A 22,364-nucleotide genomic window follows, 5' to 3' on the forward strand; every position below is an offset into this window, starting at 1 on the left:
ATATAAACAGAAGAAGGAAGAAAAGGGGCAGGGAAGAATTGGGAGAGAGAGAAGGAGAGGAAGAGAAAGAAAAAGAAAAAGAGAGAAGGTTTGGAATACGGAGTATGGGGAATACCACAGAAAAGATATGCAAAGTGCTTAGGAAAGCGGGCATTAAAACTTACAGGAAGGGAGGGAGAAGCATATTAGGAATAGCGAAGAATGCAAACAAGAAAGAGGAAAACAGAGAAGAGGAAGCGGAAGGGATTATCTACAAAGTGAAATGTAAAGAATGTCAGAGTGTGTACATAGGAGAAACGAAAAAGAGGCTGAAAGACAGGTTGAAACAACATAAAGATGATGTACGACTTAAGAGAGAGAGAAATGCGATATTTAAACACACGAGAGAAACAGGACATGACAAAGAGTGAGATGAGGCTAAGCAGATAGGAAGGGAGAAGAGAATGCTAGTGAGAAAATGGAAGGAGGCCAAGGCAATAGAGAAGAAAGGTGAAGAAGACACAATGAACTGGATTGGGGGACTGAAGTTAAACAAAGAATGGAAGAAAGTGTTAGAAAAAGTGGAAAGGACAAGAGAGAAAGAGGAGAGGAGAAGGAAGAAAAATGAAGGAAAAAGAGCGTGAGATAAAAAGTGCAACCACATTCTATATGGAAGTAAATATGTTTTAGCCTTTTAGGTGAAAGTATACTTGACAAGGGAAAGCCACCTGCTAGAAAGTTCCAGAACAACTTTCTAATAGTGTGGAGGGAGTAATGTTTGTGTGTATATATAATGCCCTGTTTTTGTATCTTGTTACATTTGTACTTGATACAGTGTCTGAAGAAGACCTTGCTAGAAGGTTGAAACGTTACGTTTAGTTTATGTTTTTAATAAAATAAATTACTGCCTTGGTCAACATATTTAGTTTTTCATAATCATGGAAACAATGCTTAATGGTGTTATAACTGTTACATGAATTTAATTGCTACAACCACAGAGATATATCTTTATTGGGGAAAGAGAAAATATAGCCAGTGTGGAATTTGACAAATTTCTCGTACCAGGGTTTATATAAATTATATATATATATATGTCTGTAGGGTGGTATTTGAAGGGGGTGAGAGGAATTCCTCTCTGATTTCTGCACTACTTTGGTTGATAATTTTTTACTCTTGGGGGGGCATTAGATGTTTAATTTCCGATGCTACAAGAGAAGTTACTGGAATTTATCCCCAATGAAAATGTTGAAAATTTCAAATTGTATGTAGCTAAGGAGTGCTACCTCACCCCCAAGTGGATGGGATGCACATACCAGACGGGTTGGGGTGAACATTTCTCCTTCAAATACCACCCTGGGTATAACAAGACTAACCTGAGTTGTGTGAATGTTATATCAATGTGTAAAATAGAAAAATTCAAAGCAGGAGAAAAAATTCGGAAATGTATTTATGTGAGGGAATGAGTGGCTCTTGTGCAGTTTTATACTATTTTAATATAAGGTGAAGGTAAAGGTACACAGCAGCATCCGGTAAAGACATATGGTGGGGATGTGGAGGTAGGGGCTCAACACATTCAGTCTCGGTCATATGAGGAGGTGATGTGATGGGCACCACGCAACAGTCACCTTCAAAAGCCCCCCATTAGGGCAAGCCAGGTCAACACGCCATAATTGTGGATGCACAGGGAGGCAGTTGTGCTGGGGTATTCTAAGGTGGACAGAACGGAGGAAGAGAGCGATACAGGAGGCTTCGTCGATCGCGTTCGTGCAGTGGGAAACCTCTCGTCGTCTGATTCGTAACAGTGCATCGGTATGGAATCAGGATAGAAGAAGCAGGAGGTGGTTCCGTGAAAAAGGGCGCCCTGACTCCCACACTCCACTGCTGCTTACTGGCCTTGAGGTGCAGCGTGCAGGCATGGAGCGCTCGCTGGTCTACACAAGTGCACGCGAGTTGCCTAAGCCCGTAAGAGAGGCTGGGTGAATCCCGGAGCTGCTCCATACAGAAACAACGCTGGAAAATTCCCCATCTGAAACCAGCCCTCCCGGGAATTGAACAACGTAGCAGCCAGATGTCCTAACAACTGGACCACAGCGGTTACGTTATTTCAATGTATTAATCCATAACAACATACATCCTCCTGTCCCCAAAAGAGCCTAGCAATATCTGCATTCCCTGACCACACCTTAATCTAGCTTTGGCTTTGAATACACCCTCTCCAACACCCTGCTCACAGCCCGGACAACCTTCACTTATCTTTAATAATGCAAACATTTAATGAGCGTGTAATGTTTTACCTACGAGCGTCAGAACGCCGACGATCAGTCCGAGGTTTCTCCCGGCGAGCATCACCTCCTCCTCGCCCTGGTTCTTCTGCTTGGTCGACGCCCAGATGCCAATCGCAAGGACCAGGATGTAGAACACCAGGATACCAACGAGTCCCGCCACGTACACAGCCATTTTGAATTCTGAAAGAAAGTGCTTGGCGTTAGCAAAATTATATTAAGGTGATTTTTCCAAAAGAATAAGTGACAACACGAAAATGATGGAAGGACTGAAGAATATAAATCTTAAAAGCATAAAGAATCATACAACAGTTTCCTATTTATATTATTTTATGTTGTTTTACTCCCTTTTAGGTAGTCTCGTCAATGAACCCCTCCCTCTTATGTAATGGTAATGATAACGACGTAAGTCAATATGATAGTTGTTAAATTTAATTTGCTATTTGAGAGGAGAAGAAGTGATGAGAAAAGTTCACTATTTCTTTAAAGGGAAATAAATTTTTAAATTTTCTCGTTAAATTTCACTTTCTAAAGAGAGGGTTTATTTTTGTCAAAGACTAATATTTTCCCTAGCTAGAATTGGATGTAGGCATATGTGTGTTCTGAACTGAAATTTAATTTAGTTTTCCCTATCTCTTTCTTTCTCATTTAATCGTTGTCTCTATCTCTCTCACCTACTCTCTATCTCTCCCTTTCTCATTCAATCGTAGTCGTCGTCCCTCTCTCTCTCTCACTCACTGTCTTTCTTTTGCTTTCTCACTCATTACATCTCTCTACCTTTTAATCATGCTCAATCTGTCTCTATCGTTCACTCGTAGTCTCTCACTTTTTGTTTTGTCATTCACTATTTATCACATTTTTCCTATCTTTCTCCCTCTCTCATTTACTCGTCTTTCTCTGTCTTTCTCATTGTCTCTCTTTTGCTTTTTCACTCACTTATTATCTCTATTTCTCATTCACTATATTATCTCTCTCTCACTTGCTACTTGCTTTTCTTTCTTACACATTATTTCACTCTCTGTTTTTTTCATTCATTCATTGCCTGTCTTTATCACTCATCATTCTCTTTCTTTTTCACTCACTCATTATCTCTCTCTCTCTCTCCTTATCATTCACTCATTGTCTGTCTCTCTCGCTCGCTCGATCATATCCCCGCTCTTTCTTTCTTACTCACTCGCACTGTCTCTTTCTCACTGATTCATTCTTTCTCTTCCCCAGAGTTCTTATTTTCCTCTCTTTCCCTCAGTGTCTTCGTGCACTTGCTTTCCCCTTCTCTCTTTCAATCTCTGTATCTTGCCTTCCTCTCCCCCACTCTCTCCAAGTTGGTCTGTGTTTCTTTCTTTCCTGAGATCTGCAAGTGATCGTGTGCAAAATACAGTAGTTTTGCGTTCGAAGAGAAAATCGGAAGTTTAATGCACCCGAGGCGGCTACACTGTAAAAAAAATAAAGGAATACATCAGGATTTTTTTATGAAACTTTGTTGTTCTTGCACAAAAACAGAATGTCTTCTTGTTGAGCAACAGTCCTAGAAAGTGTTTTGTTGTGCTACAAAGAATATTCTTGACCGAAACAAATATTTTGTAAGGGACTCCTTTGTGTTTAGAGCGTATATTTTATGATAATTATTCATAATGTTGCTTTAAAGAGGAAACAAATAGTTGTGAATATACAAACCAAACATTGTTAAAAATAACAAGTACATAAAATATGCCTTTCCAAAGATACTATGTAATTCTTTTGTGTTAAAGGAAAGAAAAAGTTTTATTTCTTTTTACATAATATACTTCCGCACTGTTTACTCATAAATCAAAGTCAAGAAATATTACACTGGTTGATATCATCATCATTGCTATTACATAAGGCTAGTTTTTTTTCTAGAGAACAAAGGTAAATGACAAGGTTTTTGCTTCACGGAGCAAGTTGTTAAGAAAATAATAGAAGTGTTGCTCAGTGCCACGCGGTGATAACAGCGGATGTAATTATGACGAGCATAACTCAATTAGCAAACGCCATCAAGGATTTCCTTGACAATGTCTCCTTCATTTTCTGTAATTTAGGAAGAAACTTTTATTGCGACAGGCATTTAACGAATGCTCGAGGTAGCTCCGTGAAACGACACCAACGGTGTGGCAAAATCCTATCTAAAAGTTTCTCTGCGCACCTATTTGTCAATCCTAACAAATTCAATAAACAGGACGCTTTTGTTACATGTGCTCAAAAGTGTGTAAATTTTGGTCTGAGCATATTTTTGTTGTGATTACCGTCGATATCAGACTTGAATCACTTTCTGTTACTCCGATACGGGGCATGAGACCTCAAACAAGCAACATCGCCAATGGATGATATTCAACTGGACGTCATTACGCAGTGTATTCTGGATAGAAATCGGGCCAATAGATTCGCACGTGTTAAGGAAAGTCAATGAGAAGTCTTCTTACAGCGAGATATATTTCACAATTTTACCTACTTTTCACGGTTTCTGCAGGACTTCCTCATGTGATCACGATAATCACACCTTGAATCACTTCGGCAAAGACTATACGAACATGCTTACCCGGCATGTCTTCAACGCAGAATCTGAACTGTTTGCTCGAAATATGGCGCAATGAATTGTGGGGGAAGTTGTTCGCTGAATATCACCCATTGTGCGTTGATCACTCGGCAAGAGCGAGGCCCAGGTTTAGTCATTGAAATTCCCAGACACACAACCCTGTTGTGGTTTCCTTGCAGTGACGCAGAAACTAGGGAGTACAGGGGTACGGTACGTAGTACCCCCTCCACAATTATTGGGAAGGGATACAGTACCCCAGGTCCGTACCCAAGGGGAAGCCAAGGGGGCCATGCCCCCCTCCCTTGAGCCATGAAATATTTTAATGCGAACATATAAAAAAACTACAAAAATAACATGGACGATTTTTCAGATTTTGCAGGAATTTCAATTTTATTCTTGCATAAATGAATGGGTTGTTTCTGGAGAGAGGTAGACTCCAGAAGTCTGCAGTGTAGTATATTTAGCAATTTTAGTTTTATAACCATTGATGCAAAGTTATCAAACGTCCTAATTTGGTCGGGACAGTTCACTATTTTAAACTCCTGTCCTGATTTTTTTTGAACTGCAGTCTTGATGAGAAAATTTCATTTTTATGGTTAATTACATTCAGATATGTTCTTCATTATAAGAATCATTCCTAATACATGTAATTTAATTTATAAATTAAATTTGTAATCATAGATTATCTTTATTACAAATCAAATCATGGCTGCTAAATGGTGGAGGTATAAGAAAATTGAAAACATTTTGGAATATTGTATTATTCGAATACTTTTGAGAATGGAAATCAACAATAAACATCGAGCTGTACACCATGTGACAACCTTTCTCTATATGCGACTGTATTGTTGATTGTCGGATCAGGGAAAGAGTTGATTTTTTTTCCCGTTACGTTGGTCCATAATATTGCAACACTACAATTGTACACCCAGCTGCAATACTACCATAGCGTTTTTGGTCACATCCAGGGTACAATTTCCCATGGCGGAGGGGGATCTCCCACCTTCCCACCAACGATCTTGTTCTATTAAAATCCAACCCCCGGCCTCATCAAAATTTTTCGAGGGGAAGAGTTTGTGTTATAGCAATAAAAATAAGCAATTAGTTTTGACTTCATACATATTTACTAAGAATAATATCAGAAACACACACAAAGAAGAAAGATCAAAAAAGTAATGTCTCTCTGTGTGTGAATGTTGCCTACATCTCTTGCTCTTGCTCTCTCTCTCTCTCTCTCTCTCTCTCTCTCTCTCTCTCTTTCTTTCTTTCTTTAGAACTGGTAACAGCATGCGGTTAAAACGTACTTCTACAGTCATTGATAAGATATAACATTTTATAATTATATCAAAATGGACTAGTGAGGAGCGGAGCCGTAGCTGCAAAGGGGGTTGTCATTATAGCCACCCTAAGCCCCTGGAACACAGAAATTTGACCGACCTACTACTATTTCTCCTCCATTTCTCACCTCCTCTCGTCGGAAATAAAACATAGCACTTACATGTTAATTTAATTGGAAGCTAATGTGTTCTTACAGTCTCTTATTTTTTTGCCCCTCCACCTAGTTACGTATATCAGATCTTTAATTTGCAATTGAATTTGCAGATGTGAACAATACCACACACTGCTTAAATGAAGATGAGGTGGGATGCACAATCGACTGTCCTTCTATTAGCCTCATTTCTTGAATGCTAAGTTTTCTTTTCGTCGGATTCAACGGAAAAGAGTAGGTACACTTCGCAACATCTTATTTGACCGCCCCAAAAGAATTCTAAGTCCCGAAATCGTAAACTTAGCAACATTGCACTTCAGCTCCAGGTTAGAGTAGCCAACTTTGAGTAGGTCCTTCCACTAGACGAAAAACGCTGCGGTGATAGGTTTTCAATTTAACACTTTCCATGAACTTAGAAACTATAAACCGCTATTATAATACACAATCAAACAGATAGAATAAATTGGAAAAAGAACCTTGTATGATATTTACCATTCTGCTTGCTCGACTTGAAATTTGGGGGGTTTGAAACACTGACTAGAGTTTTTCTCCACCTGGAGGAAATTGCCATCAAGTTTGTGCAGAAAGAAGCAAATTTGTGAGGAGTTTATGCGACATTTTATTTACAATACCTTGCATAATATCGAACAGTTCTCGAAAACATATATTTTACACGACTTGTCGAGAAAATGTGCTTGAAACACAGGAAGGTGGGAGTCTTCATAAACGTCAACATGTTTTTAAGGGTACAACGTCATTAAGTTAACGTAGAGCAGTTGGTTAGGCTCTACTATCTTTAATTTTCATCAAGCGTGAAAGGTCGCGGGTTCAAATCCCACCCTCTCCTCTTTCTTTCTTCTTTTTTTTTTTTTTTGTTTGCTGAACAGATACCGTTGATATTAGAATATTTAAAAAATGAATCCGATGCACACTTGAGGGACGTCCCTTCTGCGCATATTTCCCCTTAGAAGTTGGAGATTTCCAGGATTTAAAGTTAAAACTTTTATTTTTAGTTATTGTTCATATGCTGTGTTAACACACACATCATGATTAATTCACAAATCACATATATGTAGTCAGGATGCAAAATGTAATGTTATTTAAGTTATGTATTTTTGTTCTCCACTGACACCTAAAATATTTATTATTTGATTTCGATATACTAAAAAAAGATATACAGTTGTCAATCCTCTGACCACCATCTTACCATGCGTCTAAAACTAATAGTAAATCGCTTATTAACATAAATGAATTGTTATTATGACCAAGGCCGATTCGATAAGAAACTACTAATAAGTATTTATATAGTGAGTGACAAACAAAAACTTCAAAACCTCATAATGATCGTTAATTCGTCACTGCTATGTATCTAAAATGTTTGTCTTCTTTGAACAGAAAGTACGAGTATCAGATATAACAAACTTTCCCACTAACTTTGCAATATTCGAAACCACCATTACAGACTTATCTCTATGTAACTTGATTCTGCGCATTCCACGTGGCATGTGGCTTCCTCCCCTATCATCGAAATACCTTTCTCTTACTATTTCCTTTCCTCTTGTGAAATACAGAGACCAAAGTTAACTTCTTAGCACTGTGGATAAACTTTACACCCAACGATATACTCCTGAAAAAAATCCTGCCTAGGTGGAGAATCGATCCTACGACCTACCTCGTAAGAATCAAACACTCTACCTCTTCTCCAGGTAGGTCATGTTAAAATTTGCTACCAGTTTGAAGAAACCAATGCACACATAATGTCATATCTATAATTTCCTCATGGCAATTTTCATGAGGAAACGAATTCAGATAAAATCGAGAAACGCTGAATGGGAAAAATGATGAACATGTCTATTAGCGTTTTGTCATATTTTGTAAATTGTGTAGAAATTCCGTGTTTTGAACAAGCAATCGTTTAGTTACGAAGTATTTTGTTGTTTGTTTAAAGTAGGAACTGGAGAGCGAAAAGGAGTCCTTTAAACCAGACTCCGTTTGACAAGAAACTTCAGCTTTTTTCCAAAGACTGTATAAAAAGAGAGAGGAACGTATGAAATATAAAATATGTGTGAAATTAAAACAATGGAAATCTTGAAAGATAATACTAACGAACTTCAAACTATGAAAAACATATTTTCGTGGTAGAAAACTCCAAGTCATTTTCGAAATATGAACTTGATGTTTTCCTGTATTATGAAGTGGAGATATGGGACGATACGATCCCTCAGCAAGAGAATTTTAAGTAAGCTACCTCCAAATTTTTCAATGGTCATAATTACTAATTAGGGTCCGGAAGTTGATGAAAAATCAACTTTTTTTCTGACCCTTAAAAACAATGCTAAACCTGATACCATGTCCGTTTCCCTTCAGTTAGAACCGGAAAACACTTTCTATTTTACATTTTTTTTTTTGCATTTTTCGGCCTTTTTTGGCTTTTAGTTTAATTGTCAGTATTTTAACAGTTTTTGTTGCAATTTTGCTTATTTTTGATGTTTATTTTTCTCCTCCCCTGTTGTTTCGTGCATTTTAAATGCATTTACTAGTAAAACTTACATATTTAGATGTCTTGACATGGTCCTTTTAGCAAATTCACCATGAATCGAAAATACGGTCAACGGAAAAGCATAATATTATTCTTAACTGAAATGTTTGGCAATGGATTAAAATACTTTGTGTGAAAATCTACTTTGAGGTCCTTTTTCTGGACACTATTATCGCTTTAATCTGTAGTTTTAAAGTAAAACTAGTAACAATATTAAATGCAATTACACTCTGGTATACGCGAAGCAGAACTGTAGTTTCGGATGCTGGCCGATTACAGTATCATAGAAGGCCCACTCTGAAAGGAGATGAATTGGTTGATTTGGTGTTTTAAGTCAACTTTATGCATAGTAAGGCTAATCGGGATTGGACCTACAGTTTAAAGTGGAATCCGAACCGAGTGCATTCAATAACGTGAACCATGTGGTGTAGGGGGGTCGTTTGCTTATGGAATGGAAGGTCATGGGTTGAAACCTACTTCTTTACAAAATCTTTTTCGGGAAGTAAACGGCTTTGGACGAGAATGCTTATCTACGTTTCTTGGATATTTCCGTTGATATTTATGCGATTTATGTCCAGCATTTCCGGATGGAGAAAGTTGACATGTAAGTTCTTAATATGTGTTAACTTATAACAGCTGAATGAAAGGAAAAGTATTTCCTAAAATCCTGCCAATCACTGAAAGATTAAAAACATTAGTAGAAGCATTACTTGAGGCATGCACAGTGGCGACGATTATGGAGTGTGGAGGGGCAGATGACCCAGCACTATGCTAAACATTATCTACAAAGGGAAAGAAACTGTCCTTGCCCTCCCCCCTCCCCCACCTTGCCCCATCAGTTTTGAAACCCAATCGCCACCATTGAGCATGCATCGCATAAATATTTACAGTAATATCATATAATATTATATTACGTTATTAGAACACTTCGTACTCGGTAAATAGAAAGGAAAAAATAATAAGGAAAGGGTGGGATTTGAACCTACGATGTTTCGATCTTGACGAAAACAGAGAGAAAAAGAAAGTGCAGTCATCTAACCAACTACTCCAGGAGATTGGTGACACGTTAACACGTAAAACACGTTAATCTCAGTTGAAGCAACATTGTGCCGGAGTTACGAACCATTTTTCGCCAAGAACCAAGGAAAATACACACTTTGCAGAATCGTTTGGTGTTTTGCAAGGTATCTTTACTAAACATTTCGCATAAAATCATCATAAATTTGCCTTCTTGCATTCAAATGTGACCGCAATTCTTTCCAGGTGGATGAGAACCTGTTCAGTGTTTCACAATACACATACATTTTCCTATTTTCAAATTCAGACCGAAGAATCTTGAAATATTTTCAACATTCGTGTTTCTACTTAACATTTCTCTTGTCTACTCATATATTTTATTACTGCTTTAGGGTATCTTTACTTTATGGAATGTGAAAGAATGAAAAAAAAAAATCACGAGCGTTTTCATTGAGGAAGAAGAAATGTTGCAAAGTTGGCTACTCTTAGTTGGCTCTGAAGCGCTATGCTGCCAAATTTACGAATTCCGGACTTTGAAATTTTTCAGGGCGGTAAAATAAGATGTTGCGAAGTGTACATAACATTTCTTCAATGTCTAAGTATGCAAGCTGCATCTAGGCACGAGGGTGCAAATTCGGTACAGGGGCTGCGAAAATCTATTCTCGTCCTGGGCACTGAAATCTCTAGCTCTGATAAAAGAATATTTCCTTTCGAGATACCATTAACATATTTATACCATTATAGAAACATAATACAATAAAAGTATGAAATTTTATTGATCATTATTAATAGATAGCAATAATTAAATAAAATCTAACTCTTATTATAAACGTTTCACCTATTGTCTAATTTCTTGACATTTTGAAACAGTTGTTAAAGGAATTAATTTGTTAGTTTATAAATGTATTCTGTATTCCCGGAAAACTTAACGGGAAAGTAAGGACTTTTTCAAATTAACGCAAAACAATAGAACGAGGTCCAAGGATTTCCTGTCTCGGAAGGGTACATATTTTAAAGACGTATTAAAGACTATTTTCAATATAGCCGTAACATTTCAAACGATAAAAAATTCACAGTTACATTAACATTGCTACTTTAATAGGAAGTACATTCACGGATTTTAGATTGCAACGATACCACTGACTTTCAACTGAATCGTTACAACCCAGAAGTGTCCGTGACTGTACAAGGTTATATCGCAGTCGATAAACTGGGATCCGACCAAGGCCGCTAGCAGTTTTTTTTTTATTGAGGTAGCAGCGCTCAAAGTGAGAGGTCCCCACTAGGATATTTTATACAGGCATCCCACCACCCATGGCATATCCCTCAACTTTCCCCAAAGTTTTTTTCCGCATATATAAGGGGGTAGGCATGCACCCCCGTGCGGGCGCCCTTGGATCAGACTCATTATGTGCCTTCACTGAATATCGAACCCGGCATACCTTGATTACAAGGCAACGACGTTACCACTATGCTACTGGGGAGGCACATACAAAATTATGCACGATACACACACACACACACACACACTAATCCATATGTAATGTAGAGGTTGAACTTTGTACCTTACCCAAAATTACTACGTCACTGTTTCCATGGAAACTATGAAGTGCAACACTGTCTTGGTGTTGTGATTTACGAACCTGTCGCACGTCTAACCGATAAACATAATATGCTCGTTGGCTCGTTGAAGTCATTAATATAACTATTCGCTCCAAAAGTACTCTTTCGAAGGTTCGGCACTTAACAAGGTGGGCGATAACAGTTGAACTCCGTGCACTTAGGTCGCACGAGGCACGAACAGAGATTTTGATTTGATTGTCTGGGAGAAAAGAAAAACAACAATAAACTGCTGGTCAAAATAAATACGCGTTACACGTCAGAGTATTCGAACCGATAGCACTTTTTTTTTCCAAGCCACTTGCTAAGCTGTTTAATCGCGACGGTGTGGATGAATTGTGTCAGAAAAGAAGTTGAAGTTTCTTCTAAGTACTCATTGGCATCGCCAGAAATTTTCGTATGGAGCCCAGTCCGTTGGTATAAAATTGAAGAGTACAAATAATAGGAATGTAGAAATTAATATTATATCATGAACTATTAATAATGAACTTTATTTTACTGACAATTTATTATGATAATTTAGGATACTTGGAAAGAGAATTGTACTAGATACACGAAATGAGTGAATGGCACTTTTCTATACATTTTTTGTCATTTCGTACCATTAATATACTGAAATACATATTTATTTACAGTGGCGACTATTGGGTTAAAAAAAACTGGGGGTGGGAGGGGGGCCAAGCCGCCAAAACTAGGGGGACAAGGACAGTTCACTTTCCCTTGTACATAAGGTTTAGCATATTGCGCGGACAAAATTGATCCGCCCAAATAGCCGCCTCTGTTATTCTAGTTTGTTAACTGTTACACACTTCAGTCAAGAAAAATCTTTAAAAGTTACGTGAAACTTATAGTTGTGAAGGTAACATTCTGTTTTCTCACATAAAAAATAAATCTAATTTTTGGAATTTTGAAAACTCAAGTAGTCTAACAATTTCTTGCATTAATGTTGTGACCTACACTAATTTTATGTTTTGATATTATTCATATTTTATAATTCAGTTATATTTCTGTTGTCAGATTTTTGCCTTATTCCATTCTTGAATAAACGATGCTAGAAGGGGTGGGGTGGTGTTCGATAGATCTGGGTTGACCCCTCGCCATTGAAACCACTTATGCTCAGACATCAAACCAGGTCCAGTGCTCCTCCACCGAGGTTCGAATCAGTACTCCCTTGATTACAAGACACCACCTTTACCAAAACACAGTTGGTAACACCCTAAGGTAAGCACAGTAAGGTAAACAAACTACAGGAGGAAATATAATGGGTGGTTATAGCCTTATCAACGACGCGCGGTCACCGAGATGGCAACGATACATAAACTGAATAATTTACTTACCTTAAAGCTGACTTACGAACTTTTCGTAGCGCGTCGCTATATTACCACAACTGAATGCTAGGTTCTCCACACATCGTGACACGTGCAAGAGGCTCAGGGTACCTTACGCACCGAACAACCGCCCAACCGAAAGTGCAGGTCTTAACGGTATCTGGCACAATTGCGAACTTTCCATTCGGCGGCATTCAGGTCATTGAACAGAAAATTACGAAGGGATTCCCCGCTTGAGAGTAGCGTGAGAGAGGGGGAGGGGGAACAAGGAAATTTCAGAGATATCCAAGGACTAAAGTGTATCGCCTTCTTCTCGGTTGTTACTTGAGATTCGGTAATCTCAGTATGTTAATGCGAACAAATATATATATATATGTGTGTGTGTGTGTGTGTGTGTGTGTGTCAGTTTCGGTAAACGCGGTAATGGACTGTGGTAACCTGGAATATGTTTCACACTAATAACTAACCAATCAATCAATACCATACGGTTTGAAATCCAAAGCGAAAAGACTTTTTTTTTATATTTCTACGTAAGCAGTACGAGTACAATTGATTGATTGATTAATTTGCATTATTTTACTTCACTTCTTGTGCCACTTTTGGGTAATTTGCGAAGCTAGGGATGAGTGATGATATGATGAAATTTATGAATAGACAGTCACAAACATCCATGTTCAGGCCAGGAATCGAACCCGGGACCCCTAGCGTCGTAGCACAGCACACTACGACGCCAAGAGTCACTGGTTCGACTCCCGACCACGGTATGGATTCCCTGTGAATGTCCCTTCATCAATTTCATGATATCATCACTCATCCTCATCGTCGAGATTAGCCAAAAGTGGCAGAAATGAGAAGTGAAATAAATAAATCAATCAATGTTCCTCGCTTCCAGGTCAGCTGTATAGTTTAACGAGCAGTAGACATTAGCCACAAACGTGCCAGTGTGACGTCCGATAAAGCCATTTCCAAATCCAAGAGAAGATAATTACTTTTCCAGTTGTGTCCAAACTTCTCAGTTCAGGAATTGTAATTTTTATGCTTCTTGATAGAGCAGAAGATATTTGGGTTTGTGCTTGAATCCTCCCCTCGCCCCACTTGTGCGTATATCAACAACTTTTTCCTCTGCATGATAGCTGTATCACCAAGTGGAAGCATTAATGGTGTCTAGGTCTTCCTTCTTATCACATGCGAGGACATTTCGTAGTCTAACTAGTTTCAGAATTTGTTCTCTGCGACCCAGTAAAACTTCATGTCATTTTTTCACACTTGGCAACTTCTCTTCAAATACTATTTCAAAGTATTACAATAATACTACAGCAGACAATGCCGAGATAATTGTGGTTGCTTGATTTGGATTATTTTACTTCGCTTTCCTGTCGTTTTGGCTAACCGCAAAGATGAGGATGAGATGATATGATGAAGGGACACTCACTAACACCCCATGCATAGGCCCGGATTCGAATCCAGGACCCCTATGCTAACCACTCCTCCACGGAGGTCGGCTAAACGTTGTGCGACACAGATATTATTCTCGGAACCTCAGCCCATCCCGAACCAATCCATTTTCACTTCTCTCCTTCTTCCAGTTTTGTTCCTGGTTGCGACTGAAAATCCCTTACGATGGTCCCAAAATGACCTTTTCAACCTTGCAATTCTTTGCGGTCCCGAGTTCGATACCCGAAGCAGGCAAATAATGGTTCTCATCCAACTTAAACAGTAAGTCTAATCCAGGTTAGCCACTCTGTGCATAAAGCGGACTTAAAAACAAGGTCAAATTCTTTGAGTTGTTGGATGGTATAACCCCGTTTACAAGGGATCGAACCTCAGATCTATTATAACACCATTAAGCCTTGTTTCCATGATTATGAAAAACTAAATATGCTGACCAAGGCAGTAATTTATTTTATTAAAAACATAAACTAAACGTAACGTTTCAACCTTCTAGCAAGGTCTTCACCAGACTCTGTATCAAGTACAAAAGTAACAAGATACACAAAAAGGGCATTATATATACACAAACATTACTACCTCCAGACTATTAGAAACTTGGTAGGAACTTTCTAGCAGGTGGCTTTCACTTTCCAACTGTACTTTCACCTAAAAGGCTAAACATAGTTACTTTCATATAGAATGTGAAGAGATATTCATATAGAATATCTCACGATCTTTTTCCTTCATTTTTCTCCCTTCTCCTCTCCTCTTTCTCTCTTGTCCTTTCCACTCTTTCTAACACCTTCTTCCATTCTTTGTTTAACTTCAGTCCCCCATTCCAGTTCATTATGTCTTCTTCACCTTTCTTCTTTATTTCCTTGGCTTCCTTCCATTTTCTCACTAGCATTCTCTTCTCCCTTCCTATCTGCTTAGCCTCATCCCACTCTATGTCATGTTCTGTTTCTCTCGTGTGTTTAAATATTGCATTTCTCTCTCTTTTAAGTCGTACATCATCCCTATGTTGTTTCAACCTGTCTTTCAGCCTTTTTTTCGTTTCTCCTATGTACACACTCTGACATTCTTTACATTTCACTTCGTAGATAATCCCTTCCTCTTCCTCTTCTCTGTTCTCCTTTTTCTTGCTTGCATTCTTCGCTATTCTTAAGATGCTTCTCCCTCCCTTCCTGTAAGTTTTAATTCCCGCTTTCCTAAGCACTTTGCATATCTTTTCTGTGGTCTTCCCCATACTCCTTATTCCAAACCTTTTGTCTTTTTCTTTCTCTTCCTCTTTTTCTTTCTCTTCCAATTCTCCCCTTCCTCTTTTCTTCCTTCTTCTGTTTATGTCCAGTCCATCCTGCTTCTCATAGCCATTCTTTTCCAGCTGTTTCCATAGGCTATTTATTTTGCCTTCTTTTTCACATTCTTTCATGCATATTTTCTTGATTCTGTCCTCCATATTCTTTATAAAAATTTATTTTTGTCACCTCAATTACATCACTTCTTTTGTGGCAGAATACCCCTGCTGCACACTTCTTCTCATGCCAAGCGGTTTCAATTTCTTGTCCTCTCTTCCTTTGCATCAATATATCTAGGTAGCTTAATTTGTCTTCTTCTTCTATTTCAAGTTCCAATAATATCCCTCTTTCTTCATCTTGTATTTCTTTGGCAAAAATGTCGAGCTGCCTCTTCGTTCCCTTGCATATGCCAAAACAATCGTCCACATATCTGCAAAACAGAATTATTTTGTCACCTCCTTTTTCTATCACTTTCTTTTCCCATTCATTCATAACCAATTCAGCCAATGCTGGGCTTAGGCCAGAACCTATATTTAGTCCTTCACTCATTAACATTATTTTATCTCCCATTATACTGTAACCGTTATTCCAAATGGTTTCCAGCGCCTTCACTACCCTTTCACTATCCCATTACCCTATAATTTCTTGTCCCATTCTCTTTTTAATAATGTCCAAAACGTGTCAGGATATGGGGAAGACCACAGAAAAGATATGCAAAGTGCTTAGGAAAGCGGGAATTAAAACTTACAGGAAGGGAGGGAGAAGCATCTTAAGAATAGCGAAGAATGCAAGCAAGAAAAAGGAGAACAGAGAAGAGGAAGAGGAAGGGATTATCTACGAAGTGAAATGTAAAGAATGTCAGAGTGTGTACATAGGAGAAACGAAAAAGAGGCTGAAAGACAGGTTGAAACAACATAGGGATGATGTACGACTTAAAAGAGAGAGAGAAATGCAATATTTAAACACACGAGAGAAACAGGACATGACATAGAGTGGGATGAGGCTAAGCAGATAGGAAGGGAGAAGAGAATGCTAGTGAGAAAATGGAAGGAAGCCAAGGAAATAGAGAAGAAAGGTGAAGAAGACATAATGAACTGGAATGGGGGACTGAAATTAAACAAAGAATGGTAGAAGGTGTTAGAAAGAGTGGAAAGGACAAGAGAGAAAGAGGAGAGGAGAAGGGAGAAAAATGAAGGAAAAAGATCGTGAGATATTCTATATGAATATCTCTTCACATTCTATATGAAAGTAATTATGTTTAGCCTTTTAGGTGAAAGTACAGTTGGAAAGTGAAAGCCACCTGCTAGAAAGTTCCTAACAACTTTCTAATAGTCTGGAGGGAGTAATGTTTGTGTATATATAATGCCCTTTTTGTGTATCTTGTTACTTTTGTACTTGATACAGAGTCTGGTGAAGACCTTGCTAGAAGGTTGAAACGTTACGTTTAGTTTATGTTTTTAATAAAATAAATTACTGCCTTGGTCAGCATATTTAGTTTTTCATACTGAGATCTATGACTTCGTAGGACGTTACACTCATCCTTTATGATTACACTAATTGTGACTCCAGGCGGGGTGTACTAGATGGAAGAGAGGTTGACATTAGAGTGTTTTACAATAAGGTCACTCCGCTTATGTGCAGTTTGGCATATCCTATGATTATATGTGCTGAGACAAAGGCATCCAATTTAAGTACCTTTAGTTTAAGCAACATTTTCTCACTAGTTTAATATTATTTGTTTCTCATTTTATCACTCAAAAAAAAATGCAATTTTTCATCAGTTAGTAAAACAATGAATAATTAAATTAGAATCCGGTAAAATTTATGAATACATAATACGAATTTTAGAAATAGCGTAATTTTCCCTTATTATTTATGGCCCTCCCCGAGATCTGTTTTTCATATAAAGGTCACTTATGATGCCACTAACTGATTGTTTACCAGTGGAAAAGAAAAAATGTTTGATACCACTAACTAGTTCACCATTGGCAAAGAGAAAATGATTAATACCAGTAACTGATTGTTCACCAGTGGCAAAGAGAAAATGATTGATACCAGTAACTGATTGTACACCATTGGCGAAGAGAAAATAATTGATACCACTAACTGATTGCTCACCAGTCGCAAAGAGAAAATGATTGATACCACTAACTGATTGCTCACCAGTCGCAAAGAGAAAATGATTGATACCACTAACTGATTGCTCACCAGTCGCAAAGAGAAAATGATTGATACCAGTAACTGATTTTTTTTACCGGTGGCGAAGAAGAGAGAATGGTTGATGCCACTAACTCATTGTTCACAATTGGCGAAGAGAAAATGATTGATGCCACTAACTGATTGCTCACCAGTGGCAAACAGAAAATGATTGATACCAGTAACTGATTGTTCACCATTGGCGAAGATAAAGTGATTGATGCCACCAACTGATTGTTCACCATTGGCAAAGAGAAAATCTATCTCCATTCAAGAAAACTATATATATATAACATATGAGGAAGATGAAAAGAAACATGAAACTTCAGGAGGGCTTGTCAGTCGATTAAGAGACGATTAATGTACGTGGAGAACTAACATCCACATTCAATTCAATGCATTTAGAATAATATTTCATTGTTTAACTGGAATCTGTTTAATAAATAATAATTGTATGCCCAAATGATATCTTCAGATACCTGGGATTTATCTTAAATTGTGATCCATTAGGGAAAATAAGCACGCGTGAATGGATTCTGAACAGTAAATAACCTTTTTATGTCAAGCATTTCAATTCGGTCCAGGATCCTTTTTTTCTGGATGAATTTAGATACGGTCCAAAAACTTTTTTTCCGGATCAATTTAAATACGATCCAGAAACTTATTTCAATGAAACAATACGCAAGTTGGACCGAATTGCGAGAGATAAACTTCCGGTCCTGTTGCGGAACCAAATCGAACCCATTAGGGTTTATGGGTTCCAATTTTGGATCTTAAAGGTCCTTAAGTTGCAGTCAGGAAGTCAAAGCGAGAACGGAAATGGCAAAGGAAGCCTTTGATATACGGAATTTGTTTTGTGCGCCTTTGAACTAACAACTAAAAAGGAGTGTGATGAAGTGTAGCGTTGTATAGTGTAAATCTCGACGCTACACGAAGAAATTAGGAAGAGCTACTAAAAGCTTTGTAAAAGTGGCTATGGCGAAAATGGAGCGTGTGAAATGGACAGAGAAAGCATGAAAAAGAAATGTTTTGGAAAGAGTTGGTAAAAGCAAGAGCAATGTTGCAAGTAATCAAGAAATGAAAGGAAATTGACTGGGGCGCCTGACTAAGAAGGAACTGCCTGCTAAAAGAATAATATATCAGATGAGAGAGGATATTATGTGGCCTACACTGACATGAAGCCAGAGCGCAAAGTTGGAAAGCCTAGACAGTGAAGAACCAACCTGGCAGAGAACGATAAAATTGAAATAAAAATATTAATATCCTTGAACTAGTGCAAGGGCAACTAATTTCATTCACGGGTAATGCCCTGATTGAAGGAACAGCGAGGAAGTCCAATATTATTGAACATGAAACGGGAAGAGTAAAACGCACACGTATATCTCGCTCAACGGAAGTGTTTCCGTGAAGCTTTGTCTGTCACTCAACATTATCCTCCTTTTTTTCACGTCTCCTTCCTTGTCGGAAGCATGACACGCAGTTACGTCTAGAGCCAGTTTCACTCGTTATCTACACCGTGTTTGTCAAGATGATTGGTGTTCGTATATTCTGAAGGGTGTACGTATTATGCAATGCAAGCCTTTTCATAGATAATTTCACGGCGCTCAGCGAGCAACTCAAGCTTCCTGTGGCGTGTTGTGCTTTTGGAGGTTGTTTCCTAACCTGATTGAACCTACCCCCCTCGAGCCCGTCCTAATTTACTGATTTTTTTAGTATAAGTTGAGTTGAAATGATAAAAATAACAAAACACATTTGGTTAAACCTGTTGGTAACCATAAAAGAAAGTAACCTAACATTTTACCATGTACTAACTAACTAACTAACTAACTCTCTAGCCTTCTTAAACCTGAAGGTTCATGGCTGCAGCAACAGCACTTTAACCATGTACTTATAGAATGATTGATTTCCTGTACTTTACTTCGATTTTTGTGCAACTTTTGGCTAATTTGCGAAGATGGGGATCAGTAATGATGTGATGAAATTGATGGACACTCACAAACATCCATGCCCGGGCCGGGATTCGAATCCGGGACCCCTGGCGTCGTAGCGCGATGTGCTAACCACTACCACGGGGGCCGGCATGTATACTCATAGAGAAAGAATAAATTACCCACACACATATACACACACGCACAAGCAATGCAATGGTTGACCCGTAGTATCACAATCAAATGAATCAGGAGCAAAATTCCACAACTTGGTACATGAGCATATCCAGCGGGGAGCAAGGAGAAGGCACTTACTAGCTTCTAGAAAACGAGGGGTGAAAATTCTCATTCGCTACACGAGTCTTTTTGCGTGGGAAGTTTCGTAAATATCAGTGGCGTACGCAAGGGGGGGTTACGGGGTTTAAACCCCCCCCTTGAGCTTCTGAAATGTTATGAAAAATGCTGTGGAAAAAAAAATAATTAAATGGCCAACTTACCACAGTCAAAGATCTAGGACAATACTATTACTATTACTACTACTACTACTACTACTACTAATAATAATAATAATAATAATAATAATTTGAATTATTAATTCCATGCAACACGAAGAAAAAAAGCACAGCATTCCAAACACATGCGTCTTTCAGAGAGAAAGCCTTGAAAATTAACATGTATTCTTGAAAAGAAAATATGAGGGCAACTATGATTTAAAAGGGAGAAAGCTTGTTTTGTATCTCAGTTTCAACAATGTTCAATACACTGGCGTACGCAGGATTTTTTTTTTTCGGGATGGGCTGGAATAGTAAATGTGGATAGCACGTGGCTTCGTTTCGGAGGGCAGGATGCATAATAAAATATTTCGTATTTTTTGGAGCTTTTCAGTCTATTAAAATTATATTCAAAGACAAAAATGGTAATCGGGACTCACTTTAAAAGAGGTTTCGCATTTACACATTTCGATTTTTTAAAGTTCTTAACGGATTTTTATTTGAAAATTCTGATTTTCTCAAAATTTTGGTAGGGGCTGTAACCCCATCAGCCACCCCTCTACGTACGCCAGTGTTCAATGAACATGTATTTTTTTGTGTGAACAATGAGAATTAACTAAAGAAAGTTCTTGGTTCGTTGTAAGCAGCTAATGTATAGACAAAGCCTAGGCGGACAAGAATAGTCACCAGTCCGCCTTCCCATTGTTTACCGCAGCATGTTTGAATGTCTCTCTTAAAATGTCTCACCTTGTTGACTAGACATTTATTCAAACGACAATAAGCTTAACTATTGTAAAATGTTTTGTTGGCAAGAACAGAGAGACAATCCAGATGTGAATTATCGGGGACATTTATGAGGAGAAGCCGGAAAAATTCCAACCAATTCCGGGAATCGAACCCGGATCTCACGCGTGGCTGTCAGACGCTCTACCGACCAGACTACCGCAGCTCCTTGGATGAGTTCCATACTTTGATTATTTTAATTTATTTTAATATATTTTCTTGTTCTTATGGATTTTCTTCACACTTAAAATGTCTCGCCTCGTCTCACCTCGTTGACCAGACAATTATTTCGTAACAAAGAAACAAAAAAATGCTCCCAGAATTTGACAAAAATCGAATGACTAGAAAGTGATATTGTTCTATTGCTTTCGTAAATACTATATTTATGTAGATCTCTAGAACTTAATAGTAGTAGTGGTATTAGTAGTATTATTAGTAGTAATTCAGGTAATTAATTAATTATAAGTATTATTAATTAATTGTGATTATTATTATTTAATTAAAGTATAATAAAACAATGGTAATGTGAATTTGGAGAAAGTTTTAGAAATAACCCCCCCTTGATAAAATCCTGCGTACGCTACTGGTAAATATTATTTCATTTTCAAATAATTCAAAATGAAGCATTGCCCATCTAGGAAAGGTGTTGTTTGCCACCTCCCTGGAAAAAAAAGTATCTGGTCACACCCATGCCTGGGCATAGATGATTCATCATCACTGGCATTCCACAAATGTAATCTGATTAACAGCCAGAGGCACTATTCTCCATCCACCGTATAAACGGTGTTAAAGAAAAATAACCTCCTGACATTTGAGAAATAGCTCATGAATACATTGGTCGCATAACTTCAACAGGGCAGCTACGTTGAGTGATACGGATGGCTTCATCATATGCATTGTATGAATTAAAGGGGGCTATTCCGGGGATTCCCCCACACAAAATCCCTGGCAAAAGAAAATTATTTTATCCCTGCCAGAGATGTTTTTATCCCCCTCAAAGGAAATGAAATTGAAAGGATACCATTTCTTAACTTTGTAACAAACACAATTGACAAAATCATTCGTGTCCATTGATGGTCCAGTCATCACTTATATTTACCTGCCAAAAAGTATGAGGCCTTGTGGATTATAGATGCTTACACCACCATTGTTTACATATACCTTAAGTTTAAACTTGGCAATAGAAATTTCGTCAATTTTTCGGTGTTGCTAGTTTGATAGATTTTTTTCTGTATTTGGGCTTTCTTAGAATGCAAATATACTAAATTTTACTAAATTATAAATGTTTAGTGACTTAGATTAGAATCAAGGTACTTAGAACTGCAAGGCAATAGTTTAACTTACTGACTGGTAACATATACAAATTTGCATACTTCGCCCCCAATGAAATCACAAATACACCACTGAGTGGTCATCCCCCGGCCCACCAAAGCAA

At 38.0% G+C, this 22,364-nt stretch overlaps 1 protein-coding gene across 2 annotated transcripts in view; it reads right to left on the reverse strand.

The window, feature by feature from the left end:
* LOC145994853 (high-affinity choline transporter 1-like) overlaps positions 1–22,364 on the reverse strand; it is a 73,207-nt gene that overhangs the window by 44,261 nt on the left and 6,582 nt on the right. Inside the window, exons 1-2 of one of the 2 annotated variants that reach the window (XM_083131248.1) lie at positions 12,815–12,930; positions 2,274–2,444 (exon numbers count right to left, since the gene is read on the reverse strand). In XM_083131248.1, the coding sequence (XP_082987374.1) occupies positions 2,274–2,436 (163 nt within the window). In that variant the 5' untranslated portion in view covers positions 2,437–2,444; positions 12,815–12,930. Of the gene's footprint in view, positions 1–2,273; positions 2,445–12,814; positions 12,931–22,364 lie in introns of those variants that run through there. The other variant, XM_083131247.1, reaches the window with a different exon arrangement.

This window comes from Lepisma saccharinum, chromosome 11, assembly GCF_977018435.1.
Source record: "Lepisma saccharinum chromosome 11, izLepSacc3.1, whole genome shotgun sequence".
Classification (NCBI taxonomy): domain Eukaryota; kingdom Metazoa; phylum Arthropoda; class Insecta; order Zygentoma; family Lepismatidae; genus Lepisma; species Lepisma saccharinum.